We start from the raw sequence: 17,031 nt of genomic DNA on the forward strand, positions 1-17,031 counted from the left end.
TCTTAAGTTGTGTCTAACTCCTTGCAGTCCCATAGACTGCAGCGTGCCAGGCTCCTCTGCCCACGGTCTCCTGGATTTTGCTCAAATTCTTGTCCAAATTCATGCCAGTGATCATGAGTTCATTAAATTTGAGCTGATTGCCCATTGAATTCATGTCTAGTCAGCTCAGATTCAATGGATATGAATTTGCAGCCACTTTGGAAGGTTCTTGAAAAATTAAAAATAGAACTACCACATGATTCAGCAGGCCCTCTTCTGGGTATATATCTAAAGGAAGTGAAATCATATCTCAAAGAGGTATGATCTGCACCGCTATGTTTATTATACCATCATTCTTGATGGCCAAGATACAGAAACAACCTAAGTGTCCAGTTCAGTTCAGTGTAGTCACTCAGTCATGTCCACTCTTTGCGACCCCATGAAGCGCAGCACGCCAGGCCTCCCTGTCCATCACCATCTCCCGGAGTTCACTCAGACTCACGTCCATCGAGTCAGTGATGCCATCCAGCCATCTCATCCTCTGTCATCCCCTTCTCCTCCTGCCCCCAATCCCTCCCAGCATCAGTCTTTTCCAATGAGTCAACTCTTCGCATGAGGTGGCCAAAGTACTGGAGTTTCAGCTTCAGCATCATTCCCGCCAAAGAAATCCCAGGGCTGATCTCCTTCAGAATGGACTGGTTGGATCTTCTTGCAGTCCAAGGGACTCTCAAAAGTCTTCTCCAACACCACAGTTCAAACGCATCAATTCTTCAGCGCTCAGCCTTCTTCACAGTCCAACTCTCACATCCATACATGACCATAGCCTAAGTGTCCATTGACAGATAAATAAGTAACAAAAGTCAGGCATGTATATATATACACAAAATGGAATATTGGCCATATAAAAGAAGGAAATCCTGCCGTTTGCAACAACATGGAAAAGCCTAGAAGGCAATTTGATAAGTAAGTCAGGCAAAGAAGGACAAATCCCGTGTGATCTCATTTAACCTGTGGGTGAAAAAAGTGAGAAACAGGGTAGACGGATGGTTGCCAGAGTGTGGCAGTGAGGGAAACGGGTAAAGGTACAAAGAGTGAAAACTTTCAGTTGTAAAATAAGTATGTTTTGTGGATCTAAGTTATAACATGGTGACTGGAGTTAACAATACTGTGTTGTGTGTTTGTAAGTTGCTAAGAGAGCAGACCTTAAATGTCCTTACCACAAAAAGAAATATGGTAACTATGTCAGATAATGGCTTTGTTAAATAGCCTTATTGTATAATCATTTCACTATATGTATGTGTGCATATATATATATATATATAAAATCATTGTGTTTTGCACCTTAAACAGTGTTTTTATGTCAATTATATCTTAATAAAGTTGGGGGAAAAAGCATGTTTGTTGACAGCAGGAAAAAAGTATAAATAAAATGAATATGTCAGCTTATATATAACTATTAACACATTTCTTTCTTGTTTTTTTCTCTAGTACTTAATTTTAACTTTTTTTTTCTATCATAGATCCTGCTGTTAATTTCAAAGATCTGTTATCTGTGGTATATATTTCTCACAGAGCCTATATAAATGTCAGGGTGGTCATCTGCAGAAAGGTTAGTAAGCTTTAAAATATACTCTAAGAATTGCAGTATTATTATATTGTGAATAACCTTTAGATTAAGTGTTTTTCACCAGATATAAGTTCTAATATCTTTTATATGACATAATGTTATAGTTTAGTTTTTTGAAGGGAATTAACTTTATGTAATAATAAGAAATATAGCATACAAATTTGTTCTTCACCATACATGAGCTCCTGGAAATAATGCCCTCCCCAGAGTCAAAAATATATTCCCAGAAACTATTTTCTGTATTAAGATCCTTCAGTTGTGACCTTTCTAATTCATATACCATATTTTAGAGTTTCTGAATCTTTTGACCTTTATGGAAAGGGTTTTCTGTAGTTTATGGGTGTATTCCAACTATGATTTACCTTCAGTCCACTCATTTAACATTTAAGTAAGTTTATGAATGGTTATCCCATTTGCTTCTTCCTGCTTAAAACCTTTTCTACTGGTAACCAATGACCACTCTGGTATTTAATTTGCTTCCTTGCTTTTCTTTTTAATTTTGTTCCCTAATTATGTCACAGTACTTTTCCACCAGTAAATCTGGATATATATTTCTCCTTTTTTCTTTAATTTTTATTTTATTTGTTATTTATTGATTTATTGCACTGGATCTTTGTTGCTCCACGCAGGCTTTCTTTAGTTTTGGTGAGCAAAAGGGCTTCTCTTTGTTGTGATGAACAGGCTTCTCATTGCAGTGGCTTCTCTTGTAGAGTGTGGGCTCTAGGTGCTTGGGGTTCAGTAGTTGCAGCATGCAGACTCAGCAGTTGTGGCTCACGGGCTCTAGACATGATGGGCTTAGTAGTTGTGGTACACGGGTTTAATTGCCCTGCAGCGTGTGGAATCTTCCTGGACTAGGGATCAAACCCATGTCTCCTGCATTGGCAGATGGATTCTTATCCACTGTATGACAGGATAGTTCCCATGTTTCTCTTTAACAGCTGCATGGTTTTTTATTCTATGACTGTTCTATAATCTGGTTTCCTATTGATGGACATTTTAGATTGTTTCCTGTTTTACCATGTTAACAGACATTCTGTTAGGAGCTTTTTTTTTTTTAACACAGATATTTACCTGTCTGTGATAATACATATGTGGGACATAATTCATGAAATGCAATAGCTCTTCAAAGAATTTTCATATTTTATGTATTAATGGATTTTGCTATATTTTTCTTGAAGCAAGTCATGTAAATTAATCTTTTTTTCTCTCAGAGTGCAATTAGAAACCTCTCCCAGTACGGCCTAGTTTTTATTCATTGTGTGTTTATAAAATAGCTGTAAGATAAGTCTTATTTCATGGAAAGTTTAAAATCATGAAAAGTGTCTTTGCCTACCAATATTTAATATGTTTAAAGCTGATATTTTGTACTGGCAGAGGCATAGTAGCTCCTGATTGCAGCATTAAGTGAGGAAAGACACTTAACGTGTCATTGTAACTCACTTTGACTCAACTACTGTCTGTACCAGCATCAGTGTACATAAGAACCATTAATTCTGAAGTCCACATTGACATAATTCATCTCCTGCTATGAAATTTGTCAGAGTTAGAAATTCTGATATAGAGATACTCTATAAACACTGGGAGCCAAAATTCTTTCCATCTACTTAGAAGTTAATTGGCTTTGTGATTTAAATCTTAAAGATCCTAATGGCATTTCTTATAAATTTTTTTTTAATAATTTTTTTGGAATACAGTTGATTTACAATGTTGTGTTATTTCTGCTGTACAGCAAACTGAATCAGTTATACATATACATATTATCCACTTTTAAAGATTCTTTTCCCATATAGGTCATTACAGAGTACCGAGTAGAGTTCTTTGTGCTCTACAGTTGGGCTTTGCTCTTCCCCAGTACCCTTCCTATTCTCTACCAGAAGGCAGTGTGGTGTAGTGGGGAGCACTTGGGTTCTGGGGCCAGACCACTTTTAACAGCATTTCTGATATAGTATTTGAAAATTTGTTTTTATCCAAAAAATGTGAAGTCATTTGGGATTCTAGAGATCATACACATTGTCACGTCAATACCTACTCTTTAATTTCAGTTTCTTATTCTAGCTAAATAGCAGCACCCATCTCACTGGAAATAATTTTCTGGAATTAAAGTTCAGTTTTTGTTTGTTTGCACCATGTAGAGTTAATGAAAAAAAATGTTTTTGCAAAAGCAACCCATTAACTTTGCTTGGGGGGAAAAATGATATGGGACATTATTCTTGGTGTACTTAGGGTCTTTCAAAGTTTCTTATGTGTTCTAATGATTCCCCAAACCCTAGTGTCAGAACTGTGTGTGGCGCATAGTTGTTGTTCATTTCTAAGTCATGGCTGACTCTTTGTGACTCTGTGGACTGCAGCATGCCAGGCTTCCCTGTCCTTTACCATCTCCAAGAGTTTGCTCAAGCTCATGTCCACCGAGTCGGTGATGCCATCCAACCATCTCATCCTCTGTTGTCGCCTTCTCCTCCTGCCTTCAATCTTTCCCAGCATCAGGGTGATTTCCAATGAGTCAGCTCTTGGCAATAAGTAGCCAAAGTCTCGAAACTATCCAGTGCTTTGGCACATAGTTGATGTTCAGTATCTGCTAAACAAATATAGTAGGCTCATGGAGAGTATTTTGTTGAGAGGATATAACTTTATTACATTAAATCAGTTTATATTTTTTCTATGACCAAATTAAGTTAGTAACATGAGTATGTTGGTATGTGGAGGATTATTTTATCTTATTTTCCTTTTTTATCTTTCAGCAAATATTTGAATATATCCCTACTCTAGATATACAATGAGTATATCTAGATTAGTTGAGAACCCAGTGTCTGCCCTCCAAATAGTTTCTAATCTAGTTAAGGATGTAATCTGTTGAAAATGTATCCTCCAAAGTTTCTTATTAAATTACTTTGTCATGAAATAACTGAAACTGTTCTGAGGTAAAGTACCATTTACCTTTTGACAAATTTTTGCATTCTTAATCTCTTTGCAGATTTTACAGATTTTGCAGTCCCAGCCAGATGCAGCACATCAGATATCTCAACAAGTGGGCTGGCAAGACACCTTAGTTAGGCTTTTTTTGAAAGCAAATTTTGAAAATGGAAATACTCTTCATAAACACAATAGGGCTATTATAATGAAAGACAATGATAAAAATATATCAGTGGAAGATATGAAGAGGAACTTTGACGAAAAGACAGATGAAGAAAAAATTGCCTCTTTTGCCTCAGCTCATGTGTCTTCAGATGAGTGGAGTTTGGAGGATAGACATTCTCTGGACTCAAACATGCCATTATTTCAAGAAGATAGCTCGATGGGAGAATTATCTTTCAAATCAGAGAATCAAGAAGAATTCTGGCATGATAACCCTTCACCTCTGAGTTTAGATCTCAGTGGAATTGATTCATGTGAACTGAGTGATGGTGGAAGTCAAATGCCAGACAGCCTGCCTAGCACTCCTTCCCCGGTAGAGTCCATGAGGCCGTTTCCTGTGCAGCCTGACAAAGAAAGCAGCGTCACAAATGATGTGGGTTTTAGTGATGACTTCTCTTTACTTGAAAACAAAGAGGTAAGATGCCTTATTTGTCCAAATGTATTTTTATTTTTATATGTCTAACCCCAGAAATGTGTAATTGTTAATAGCTTCATATATTGTTCATGTTCCAAGTCTCATGATTGAAGATATTGGACACCTAGAAGTCCCACAGTAGTGAGTGTCTTGAGAGCAAAGCCAGTGTCTTGTTCTTCTTTACATCTCTGGGGCTTTCCTAGTAAAGTTCTAGGTTCATCCAGACACCTTAAAAATATGTTAAATGATAATAATCTATGTACCTGATTGTTCTGTTTATGTGTTTTTAACAATCCTTCCCTCTAATAATTTAATATGATTTTTATGTTTTTTATAGAGATGTGAGGAGGAGCTTATTCAGTTACTGACCAATATTTTGAGCTGTATAATGTGTAAGGGACTAGAAAAGTCTGATGATGATACTTGGATTGAACGGGGACAAGTGTTTTCAGCACTAACTAAACCAGGAATATCCAGTGAGCTACTTCGACCATCAGATGAAATAAAACTAGTGTAAGCATTCCATTAGTGATATCCCCTCTCCTTTTGAAAGTGGGCAGGAGTCTAAAATATTTATTATTGAACATTTATTCTGTATTCACTGGGTAGGGAGAGAGAAAAGGGGAAGCTTTGTACTCAGCCCTCTTCCTGTCTGTTGCCATTCTAGTGGGATCTAGAGAGAAATACAAAGCTAACTCCAATGTGAGAGATTTAAATCTTACATTAATTTGGGTTTGAGGTGATTATATACTCATTGTTTCCATTGCTCCCTGTAGTATCTAAGGACTTGGTGCTTTGTGTTCTATAGTCTAGCCCAGGTTTGAATGCTTCTGTGCTAAAGGAAGGGAGTAGTGTTTTCATGAAAATTACTCCTCTAAAGCTTTGAGTTCCAGGCATATGATAGGACACTGTAACAGTAGCAGACTACAACAGAATTACTTTCTTGTTTTTCCATGGAGCTAGACTCTGTGTAAGGCATAAAGCTTTCTTCCCTAACATTTCCAATTTCAGCTTTAAAAGAAACTTTTAAATATTTCATCGCCAGAAGGTGAATTATTTTCATAGCTTTTTTTTTTAAAGGGCAAGTCAAACAGGTAACTTTTACTCTGCCTTTTAGTATTAGGTTATATTAAAGATAGATACTCCAGAGATGGAAAAGTGGTTTCATTGTTACTAAAATCCATCCACAGTGTCTTGTGATACCTGCCAGTGAGAGTGTATCTTTGGAAATACACTGCTGTTAGTAAATAGCTGGCTTTGCTGTTGCTGTTTTCTTTTCATTTTTTTAATGACCTGTTATTTTTATAAGTATAAAGTGGTTTTACTTTGCTTTATACCTAGTTTGCTACAGAAGATGTTAGAATGGGCCGTCACAGAAAACAGAGAAGCAAAAACGAATCCAGTAACTGCCGAAAATGCTTTCCGACTCACACTAATCATACAGAACTTCCTGCAATCAGAGGGACTAGTCAATTCGAACATGTGGACTGAGAAGGTGCGTAACGTCTCTTTGATTTTTTTTTGGTAGTGGGAGACTTTATTCAAAGAAAGAAATTGTATATCATCTCTTATCAGATGCAATAAACAATGGATAAGATGTGATAAATACTTACAGATTTTGTTAACTATTGCTAGGATAATTATTTTGGTTTTTTTACCAGCTGAATATTGAATCAGCCTTGCAATATGTATGATCTGTATTACTATTGGGGGAAGCTCATCATAGGTAGATTTAAAAATGGGAATATTTTTGTTTCTCAATTTTTCCTTTGTGTTAGCTTTTAGAGGATTTGATGCTGCTCTTCGACAGCCTGTCAGTTTGGTATTCTGAAAGTCCAGTATGGGTGAAACTCTCTCAGATTCAAATCCAGCTGCTGCTTGGCTTCATTGGAAGGGGTGATTTGCAGGTTTGTTGATTCTTTTACATTACTTTATATACTTACATGCAACATATGAATTTGTGTAATAACTGAATGGCAATTATGTTTTCAGCACTTTAATTTTTTAGTTTTAATAATACCATGACTTAACTCTGCTTTCAGTTTTGTAGGATTAGAAACAAGCTTGAGAGGCAGCTAGTCAGTTATTTTTTCCCTAATGTTTGTGACTCTGTATAATTTGTGGTTTTCTTTTAAAGCTTATATTAGAGGGTGTTACTCACATCATCTGTATTTAGCATAGCTAGAAGTTGTATAGCCTGCATAGACTTTTTGTACATGTGCAGTTTAGGGCTTGCATTTTTTTTGTTTGTTTTGTTTTAATTTTTTTATTGAAGGATAATTGGTTTACAGAATTTTGTTGTTTCCTGTCAAACTTCAACATGAATCAGCCATAGGCATACATATATCCTCTCCCTTTTGAATCTCCCTCCCATCTCCCTCCCCATCCCACCCTTCTAAGTTGATACAGAGCCCCTGTTTGAGTTTCCTGAACCATACAGCAAATTCCCGTTGGCTATCTATTTTGCATATGGTAATATAAATTTCCATGTTACTCTTTCCATACATCCCACCCTCTCCTCCCCTCTCCCCATGTCCATAAGTCTATTCTCTATGTCTGTTTCTCCATTGTTGCCCTGTAAATAAATTCTTCTGGACCATTTTTTGAGATTGTGTATTTGTTGGTTAGAATATGATATTTATCTTTCTCTTTCTGACTCACTTCACTCTGTATAATAAGTTCTAGGTTCATCCACCTCATCAGAACTGATTCAAATGCATTCCTTTTTATGGCTGAATATTCCATTGTATTTATATATACCACAGCTTCTTTATCCATTCATCTGTCAATGGACATCTAGGTTGCTTCCATGTTCTGGCTATTGGATACATGTGTCTTTTTCAATTAGGACTTGCATTTTTGAGAAAATTTTTTTAAATTGCTCCTGTCAAAATCTTTTTCTATATTAAAACACTACTTTTAGTAGTGTTTTAGTGTTTTACATTTTTCTCATTTTTTTCATTTATTAAGCACTTGGTGAAGACCAAGTATAGCTTTGTGCTAGGTTTCTGTAATGAAGGTGAATCAAAGATGGACACACAGAATATTCATTGTTTCTGTTTTAAATTAAAGTGTCAAAGGTTAGAGAAGTTCCCATGCAGATTTTAGTCTGCCATCTTTCTGTTTACTTGGCTGTTTGTGATGACCTGGGTTGAATTAGTCATGGCATGTGTCCCATGGCTAGTTCAGTTCACTTTAGTACAGTCACTTAGTCGTGTCTGACTCTTTGTGACCCCATGGACTGCACGCAGCACACCAGGCTTCCCTGTCCGTCACCAACTCCCGGAGCTTGTTCAAACTCATGTCCATCGAATTGGTGATGCCATCCAGCCATCTCATCCTCTGTCGTCCCCTTCTCCTCCTGCCCTCAATCTTGCCCAGCATCAGGGTCTTTTCCAGTGAGTCACTTCTTCATATCAGGTGGCCAAAGGATTGGAGTTTCAGCTTTAGCATCAGTCTTTCCAAAGAACACCCAGGACTGATCTCCTTTAGAATGGACTGGTTGGATCTCCTTGCAGTCCAAGGGACTCTCAAGAGTCTTCTCCAACACCACAGTTCAAAAGCATCAGTTCTTCAGCACTCAGCTTTCTTTATAGTCCACCTCTCACATCCATACATGACCACTGGAAAAACCATAGTTTTGACTAGATGGACCTTTGTTGGCAAAGTGATGTCTCTGTTTTTTAATGTGCTGTCTTAAGTTATGTCTGTGTCATGGCTATTTACCTGACTATACATTCATTTTTGATGTTGGATTTTTGTACTTGGGGTATGGGAGTTGTGGTGTGTATGGTATCTAATATAAACTTGCTATAATATTGATAAGAGCATGAGGATGTTAAAATACCATGCGTTTGCTGTTTTTAAAGAAGGCCATACTTTTCAGTAAGTATTTTTTTCCAATCAGAAAAGAAAATATGCTCATTGTAGAAAATACACAAAAAACATAAAGAGAAAAAAAATAGGTAAAACATGCTTTATTCTGTAGCCAAAGAACGATCTCTCAACATTTTAATATTTTTTTCTGTGTATATGTATATATTTTTGGGGGGGGAGATGGAAACCATCATATATTTTGATAATTTTGTGTTCTTTTCTATTTTTCTTACAATTATATTAAACTTATTTCCCCGTGTTACTAACTTTTTTTAAGATAGTGGACTTTTTTCCTAATCATGAAGGTAATACATTGTCTTTGTAGAAAACATGGAAAATACAGAAAAGCTCAACAATACCAGATATTCTGATATATAAATAATGAATGTTTGAATTGTACAGCTTTTAAATACAATTTGAAAATATATGAACTAAGAACTTTTATAAAGATTGTTATACTCTTTGTCTAGTAATTCTACTCTAAAACTATATTCTAAGGTAATAATCTAAAACATCAAGCAGTCTTTGTACACATAGATGTTCATTGTCATTTTCTTTCTCCTCCATGTAGGAATAGAACAAAGATAACTTTTTTGACTTCTTCACTGAAATGAACCTGGTGGCTGTTAAAGCCCTTGGAGCCAGCATGCTGGGTAGCTAATTGTTTTAGATGTTAGGACTCTGTTTTTTCCCACTGATAATCACCCTCAGTGTTTTTCTCCTTGGTGAGATTTCTTTCCTTTTTTTTTTTTTCCCTTGGTGAGATTTCCAAGGAGAAATAACATGTGTATTATAATTTGTTCACCATTAAATATCCAGTGCCTGTCCCATAGTAGGATTTTATGGGAGTCCTATTAAATAAATGAAGAGTTGTAGAGAAGGCAATGGCACCCCACTCCAGTACTCCTGCCTGGAAAATCGTATGGACGGAGGAGCCTGGAAGGCTGCAGTCCATGGGGTCGCTGAGGGTCGGACATGACTGAGCGACTTTCCTATCACTTTTCACTTTCATGCATTGGAGAAGGAAATGGCGACCCACTCCAGTGTTCTTGCCTGGAGAATCCCAGGGATGGGGGAGCCTGGTGGGCTGCTGTCTGTGGGGTCACACAGAGTCAGACACGACTGAAGTGACTTAGCAGCAGCAGCAGCCGCACCTACAGCTAAGACTTGATTCTGTCAACCAGTAGTTAGTGATCTAGAACATTCCTCTCTAGCTACTTGTTTAATTCACTCTCTCAGGCTAAAAGCGGATTTCCCTGAGGTTGTGCATGTTAAAAAATTGGGAAAGGAACCCCTTCCCTCATAGAGGTTTAAACAGAATTGCCTGCAAAATGAATCTGGCCAGCAAATTTGTTTTCTTTGGCCCATTTATATTATTTAGTTCCCAACATTTAATTATCAGGAGATTTCACATAAATGCCAGAATTTCCCAGCGTGTCTTTAAAGCAGGACCAAATAGCTGTTCATTTCCTTAGATGCTGCATATGGTCACTAGTTTGTCTGGGTTTCTGCTCCCTCAATGGTCTTAGCTCATCTAATGGTTCTCTTCACTAGCTGCCCGTGAAATCACCTAGAGGAGCTTTCTAAAAATGCCTTTGTGTGCTTTGTGTGGGGCGTCACTCAGTAATTAAGCAGGGAACTAGGGCATTGGTGTTTCTGTCATTTCTCAGGTGACCATAATATAGTACTCTTTATAATGTGAGGGCAGGGGGATCATATCTATGTGTGTGGGGGGGTGGGCAGTGGTATGTAAATCATTGTATTCACTAAAAGTGTCTTTATACTTTTAAATAAATGTATAAAATTATAGTTACGTAATACTGTGACACTAGTTAGAAGCAGAGCACTGAATATTCAACTTTTTATGTAAACAGTGTTTTTAAAAACACGTAGCAAAAAGATCTAGATTATTAGCATTGGTGTTTCCTGGAAAACGAGATTTTATGGCCTTTGGTCTCATATTTGTTGCCTTCTATTGGGTTTACACTGCTTTAGTCAGATTAAAGAGTAAAGTGAAGGGGTTTGGGGGAAACCTGAGGAGAGCAGAGATGATTCACAAGTGGAAGCTTAAGTTAAAAATAGAAAAGTTAAAATTTTAAACCATCTTAGAGGTTATTTCCTCAAATGCTGTTTGCTTCTTTAAGTTTTCTTTTATGGAAAGACTACCTGAGATCCCTTATTGTTGCCTTGGCCTTCGAAGACCTGTGCGTACAGCTCAGATGAGTTTTTGGCACACTTAATTCTTGAAGTCATGTTGGTTTCTAATAATTCCTTTTTGTTTCTCTTGCTTTTCTTTATTTTTAAAATAATATGATCCAAGATTGGGATATAGGTGAAGGGAAAAGGAGGCGCTTTTTTTTTTTTTAATAATTTGTCTTCTTATAGTTTTAAGACTTACATCTTTCTCTAGTCTCAATGAAAGGATGCCCCTTTGTGACCTAATTTACCTTTTTGCAATGAAGTTTGAGGCCAGAGCTTAAGAGTAATATAGAGTATTACTTTGTGTGAGTTTGTGCCCTAAATGTATATTTACCTTGGGGACTCTGCTTCTCAGGTGGCTCAATGGTAAAGAATCTGCCTACTAATGTAGCAGATCCAAGAGTGTGAGATTTGATGCCTGGGTTGGGAAGATCCCATGGAGAAGGAAATGACAACCCACTCCAGTATTCTTGCCTGGAGAATCCCATGAAGAGAGGAGCCTGGTGGGCTATGGTCCATGGAGTCGCAAAGAGTTGGACACAGCTTAGAGACTGAGCATGCATGCATGTATCCTAAATGTGTATTTTCTTCGAGAACTTTACTTGGTCTCCTATGTACTGTAATTCATCTGTAAGAATGCTTGTAATTCCAAATAACAGAAATGTCAATACAAGATGACTTAGTTAAGAAGATTCATGTAGTTGAAAATTCCATAGTTAAGATGAGTTCAAGGCATGATTCCATCAAGGCTCCATCCGGTTGCATTTGTTTGCTGTTCTTGTAGCATGGCTTTCCATCCTGTGCCAGCTTGTCTTAAACTGGCTGCGGTTACCATCACAGAATGACTGCCAGCAGAAACTGGGGCTGCATGCTTGCTTGTGCATATTCAGAGAAAGAGAGTGCTTCTACCTATAGTCCTTGTTGGTAGACATTTCTTCATGGATCTCTTGTGAATACAGACAGTGGATGCCTTTGTTATGAACTGTCTTTTTGAGGATGCATGTATAGTAAACAGCTTGAGGAGATAGAGATCATATCTCCCTCCAGACTAAAAGGCAGGTTTGTTTTACTGTCCAGGTCAGGAAGATCCCCTGGAGAAGGAAATGGCAATCCACTCCAGCACTGTTGCCTGGAAGATCCCATGGACGGAGGAGCCTGATAGGCTATAGTCCATGGGGTCGCAGAGTCAGACACAACTGCGCAACATATGTATGTATGTATGTATGTATGTAATAAAGACAATATCTCCCTCCATGGCAATGTTCAGGCACCTTTACTACCCAGGGTAAAAGATTTGGATTCCCTTTGCTTGGGGCCACTCTCTTATAATGCAGCCATTGTGTGTGCAGGCATCATCTCCTATTCATTTCTCACCATGAAATTAGTTTGGGAAACAGGGCAAATCCTGATATTCTGCTGCTGCTGCTGCTAAATCGCGTCAGTCGTGTCCGACTCTGTGCAACCCCATAGACAGCAGCCCACCAGGCTCCTCTGTCCCCGGGATTCTCCAGGCAAGAACACTGGAGTGGGTCGCCATTTCCTTCTCCAATGCATGAAAGCGAAAAGTGAAAGTGAAGTCGCTCAGTCATGTCCTACTCTTCACGACCCCATGGACTGTAACCTACCAGGCTCCTCCCTCCATGGGATTCTCCAGGCAAGAGTACTGGAGTGGGTTGCCATTGCCTTCTCTGCCTGATATTCTGGTTATTGCTAATGCTGTAGATCATTGTTTCTGATCCAGGAGTCTCATTCTTCTGCCTGTGTCTGTGAAACTATGGTAAACTAACTTGTTAGCTTGAAGGTTTGGTAGTATCCAAGCCCTTTCACGGTTCTTTACAGTTACTGTATAAAAGTTCTGACATTGCACTAATAAAGCTATACCTGACCTAAATGAATCCATGCTACAAATACAATGACAAGTTGACTGAGAAGTGAGTTCCCTGAACCAGTCACTGTGGCAAGGGGTTGGATATTCTGTTTGGCTTATATCTTTTAGGACCTGAGTTGGAACTGGAGATGGAATCATCCCCCTCTTCTTGCAGACTATAAGAAGGAGTAGAGTGGATGCTGGGATGATTAGTTATCAACCTTTTAACTTTTCTGTATATTCCATGGGTTACTTTTAAAATTTATTTTTAAATACAACTTCAAGAAGAGCCAAAGAACTTTGCTATCACTAAATATCTGCTCTATTTTACTATTTTTCTCCAGGTTTGTGCAGTGGCATCTGCTAAGCTAAACACCCTTCTTCAGACCAAAGTGATTGAAAATCAGGATGAAGCATGTTACATTTTAGGGAAGCTGGAACATGTTCTAAGTCAGTCAATCAAGGAACAGACTGAAATATATTCATTTCTGATTCCCCTTGTCCGTACCCTAGTTTCTAAAATTTATGAGCTTCTCTTCATGAACTTGCATCTACCTTCTTTACCTTTGACTAATGGTAGTGCTTCATTTTTTGAAGATTTTCAAGAATATTGCAGTTCAAATGAATGGCAAGTTTACATTGAAAAATATGTAAGTTTTATCTTTATTGAGTGAGGTTTTTTCTACTAAAGTATCATTTTTATGGAAGCATATAGTAAATTTTGTGTATATATATTTTTTATAAGATTGTACCTTATATGAAGAAATATGAAACCCATACATTTTATGATGGTCATGAGAGCATGGCACTTTATTGGAAGGATTGTTATGAAGCCTTAATGGTGAATATGCATAAGCGAGACCGGGAAGGGGGAGAAAGCAAGCTCAAGTTTCAGGTAAAAATTATTAGATGTTTTAATATTTAGTTTTTTATGTTGATTTCAAGCAGTTAATGTTCAAATGAGAATAATAACAAGCCTGAACTTTGAAAACAAACAGTATTTCTTACTGTTTGTCAGAAAAGTATTTCAGAATTAGAAGAAAAGAACTGATAAGTAGCAATTTAAAAATTTATATCAAAATGTTCTATGCACAGTGATTATGTAAAATGTCTATTAAGCTGATAAGGTATCTTTAAGGAGGCTGAGTATATACCAGTGCTTAGAGGGTAATTTATAACACAAAGTACTTGTACTAAAAAAGAAGAAAGACCTCAAATTAATAAGTTCATTCCATCCTAAGAAACTTGAAAAAGTAAGCTAATCTACTGTTATTTTTTTTCGCCTGTGCTGCACCTTTTGTAGAATCTCAGTTACCCCACCAGGGACTGAATCCTTGCCATCACAGTGAAAGCACCGAGTCCTAACCACTGGACCGGCAAGGAATTCCCTACATTAGTTTTTAAATAAGAAATTATTAAAGAGCATAAAATAATGAAAATGAAATCAGAAAAGCAATAGAGAAAGCCAATGAAACCAAATCTGCTTCTTCAAAATATCAATAATATATTGATAGACTTGTAGCCAAATTGAGGTAGGGGGAAAGGGGGAAACAGGGAAACAGTACTCCTACCAGAAATTAATCACCACTGACCTCACAGACATCAACATGCTAATTGGATTATTGCAGCCAATCTGTGCACATAAATAAGATGCTTTAAATGTAATTGATCAGTTTCTTCACAAATACAAATTTCCAAAAATAATTCAATAATAAATAGATAACCTGGCTTGTCCTCTATCTCTTAAAGAAATTGAATTTATAGTTAAATAGCTTCCCTTGTGGCTCATCTGGTAAAGAATCTGCCAGCAATGCAGGAGACCTGGGTTTGATCCCTGGGTTGGGAAGATCCCCTGGAGAAGGGAATGGGTATCCACTCCAGTATTTTGGCCTGGAGAATTCCATGGACTGTATAGTCCATGCAGTCGCAAAGAACTGGACATGGCTGAGCAACTTTCACTTCACTTCACCTTCCAAAACAGAAAACTCTAGACCCAGATGGTTTCACTGGCAAATTTTACCAAATATTTAATGGAGAAATTAGACCAGTTCTTTGGAGTCTGTTTAGAAAATAGAAAAGTGGCATAACTTTCCACCTTGTTATATAATGGCAATATTACCCTCATATTGAAACCATACAAAAACAGCATAAGAAAACTGAAGACAGTATCTGTTTTGGAACATAGATATAAGCCAAATCTAGCAATGTATAATGAAATAACATCACAACCAGGATAGCTTATCTTATATGCAAGGCTGATTGAATATTTGATAATCATTTGATAATCAGTCATATTAATAAACTTATCAAAAAAAGATACATGATCATATCAGTAGATGCAACATTGGCAAAATTCATCATCCATTTATGATCAAAGTTTTCAGCAAACTAGGAATAGAAGGGAAGACCCAAATCTCTACAAAAATCCTACAACTAGCTTCATATTTAATGATGAAAAACTGAGTGCTTTGCCCATTAAGGGTGGAATGTTCACTTTCATGCTTCTTTGTATTGTACTGTGAGATGTAGCAAATTCAGTAAGAATAGAAAAAGAAATAAAAGACATATTGGGAAAGAAGAAATAAAACTATTTACAGATCACATGATTATCTGTGATCAATATACAAAATTTAATCATATTTCTATACAGTAGCAATGAACAATTGGAAACTGAAATTAAAAAAAAATACTATTTATAGTAAGACTAAAAAGAATGAGGTACTTAGATACCAGTCTAACAAAATATGTACAGAATATATATACTAAAAACTGTAAAACACAGATGAAACAAAGATCAAATAAAGCTTTATTTCATAACTTAAGTGTAAAAAGAAACATTTGTAATCCATTGCTACTAACATTTTGCTGTATTATCTTTCCTGTATCTTTATGTATATATAATGGTTTAAGTGAAATGATAGTTTCATTTGCTGCTACTTCAACTTAAAATGTGTCGTGAGTATTTTCCCATGCCGTTATATGGCTAATATTCCATAATGTTATATATTAGAAAATTTAAACTTATTTCCTGGTTTTGGATCTAATTTATGAGTTTTTTCCTTATTGTGTACTGATCATCTCTCTAGTCATATTTTTGTGTTTATCCAGAATGACTTCCCTAGAATAAGTGGCATTACTGGTATGTAGCAATCATGATAATAATTATTATTATACTTCCCTCATAGAAGTTCTACCAGTTATTATTCCAACCTTTCTTTTCTCTGTAATTTGACCCTTAGCTTCTAGAAAAACCTAATTTATGTGCTCAAATATCCTCATGTGCTCAAACTGCAAAGCTGTGAAATTGATGTTTAATTATCATGGAATTCTCATGACTTCTTCAGTTGTCACAGCAATGATCTGTTTTAAATATTTGAAAACATTGTATCCCAAATCATTGATATCCTATAAATCTAGCAGTAATTACAGTAATGATTATAATAATAAGTAATTTATTGAAAGCTTGCTACTTTTCTAGCACTATATTAAGCACATGACAATTATTGTCAACCTCAACTTACAGGCGATGATACTGAGCCTCAGAGAATTAAGTAGGTAAGATTTGTACTGAGGTCTAGCTCCAAAGCTTGTATTCTCAACCAAATAGTACAGTATTAACTCGTTTGAAGATGTCTGGTAGGGACTTCCCTGATGGTCCAGTGGTTTAGACTCTGTGCTTCCACTGCACAGGCTCAGGATTGATCCCACATGGAAACTGAAATCCCCCAAGTTGCTTAGCGTTACCAAAACAAAATAAGTAAAAGATGTCTTTTAAATCCGTATCTTTAACCATTCATTTTAATGTAATTCACTGTTGATTTGTTTGAAACAAGTTGAATATTATTTTAGTTCCTAATATTTCTTAATTAATCAATGTCAGTGTGAGGTAGGTAAACCAGGCTTCCATGCTCATTCGGTCAGTTGTGTCCGACTCTT

General features: G+C 36.7%; 1 protein-coding gene across 3 annotated transcripts in view; it reads left to right on the forward strand.

Annotated features, from left to right (window-relative positions):
* The window catches only part of NBEAL1 (neurobeachin like 1), a 153,374-nt gene that overhangs the window by 80,577 nt on the left and 55,766 nt on the right, over positions 1-17,031 (forward strand). For all 3 annotated transcript variants that reach the window (XM_069578035.1, XM_069578037.1, XM_069578036.1), the window contains 7 exons: positions 1,500-1,588; positions 4,578-5,153; positions 5,491-5,666; positions 6,495-6,648; positions 6,932-7,060; positions 13,440-13,745; positions 13,841-13,990. In XM_069578035.1, coding sequence (XP_069434136.1) covers positions 1,500-1,588; positions 4,578-5,153; positions 5,491-5,666; positions 6,495-6,648; positions 6,932-7,060; positions 13,440-13,745; positions 13,841-13,990 — 1,580 coding nt within the window. The remainder of the gene's footprint in view (positions 1-1,499; positions 1,589-4,577; positions 5,154-5,490; positions 5,667-6,494; positions 6,649-6,931; positions 7,061-13,439; positions 13,746-13,840; positions 13,991-17,031) is intronic.

The sequence above is a fragment of the Ovis canadensis genome, chromosome 2 (assembly GCF_042477335.2).
Source record: "Ovis canadensis isolate MfBH-ARS-UI-01 breed Bighorn chromosome 2, ARS-UI_OviCan_v2, whole genome shotgun sequence".
Classification (NCBI taxonomy): Eukaryota; Metazoa; Chordata; class Mammalia; order Artiodactyla; family Bovidae; genus Ovis; species Ovis canadensis.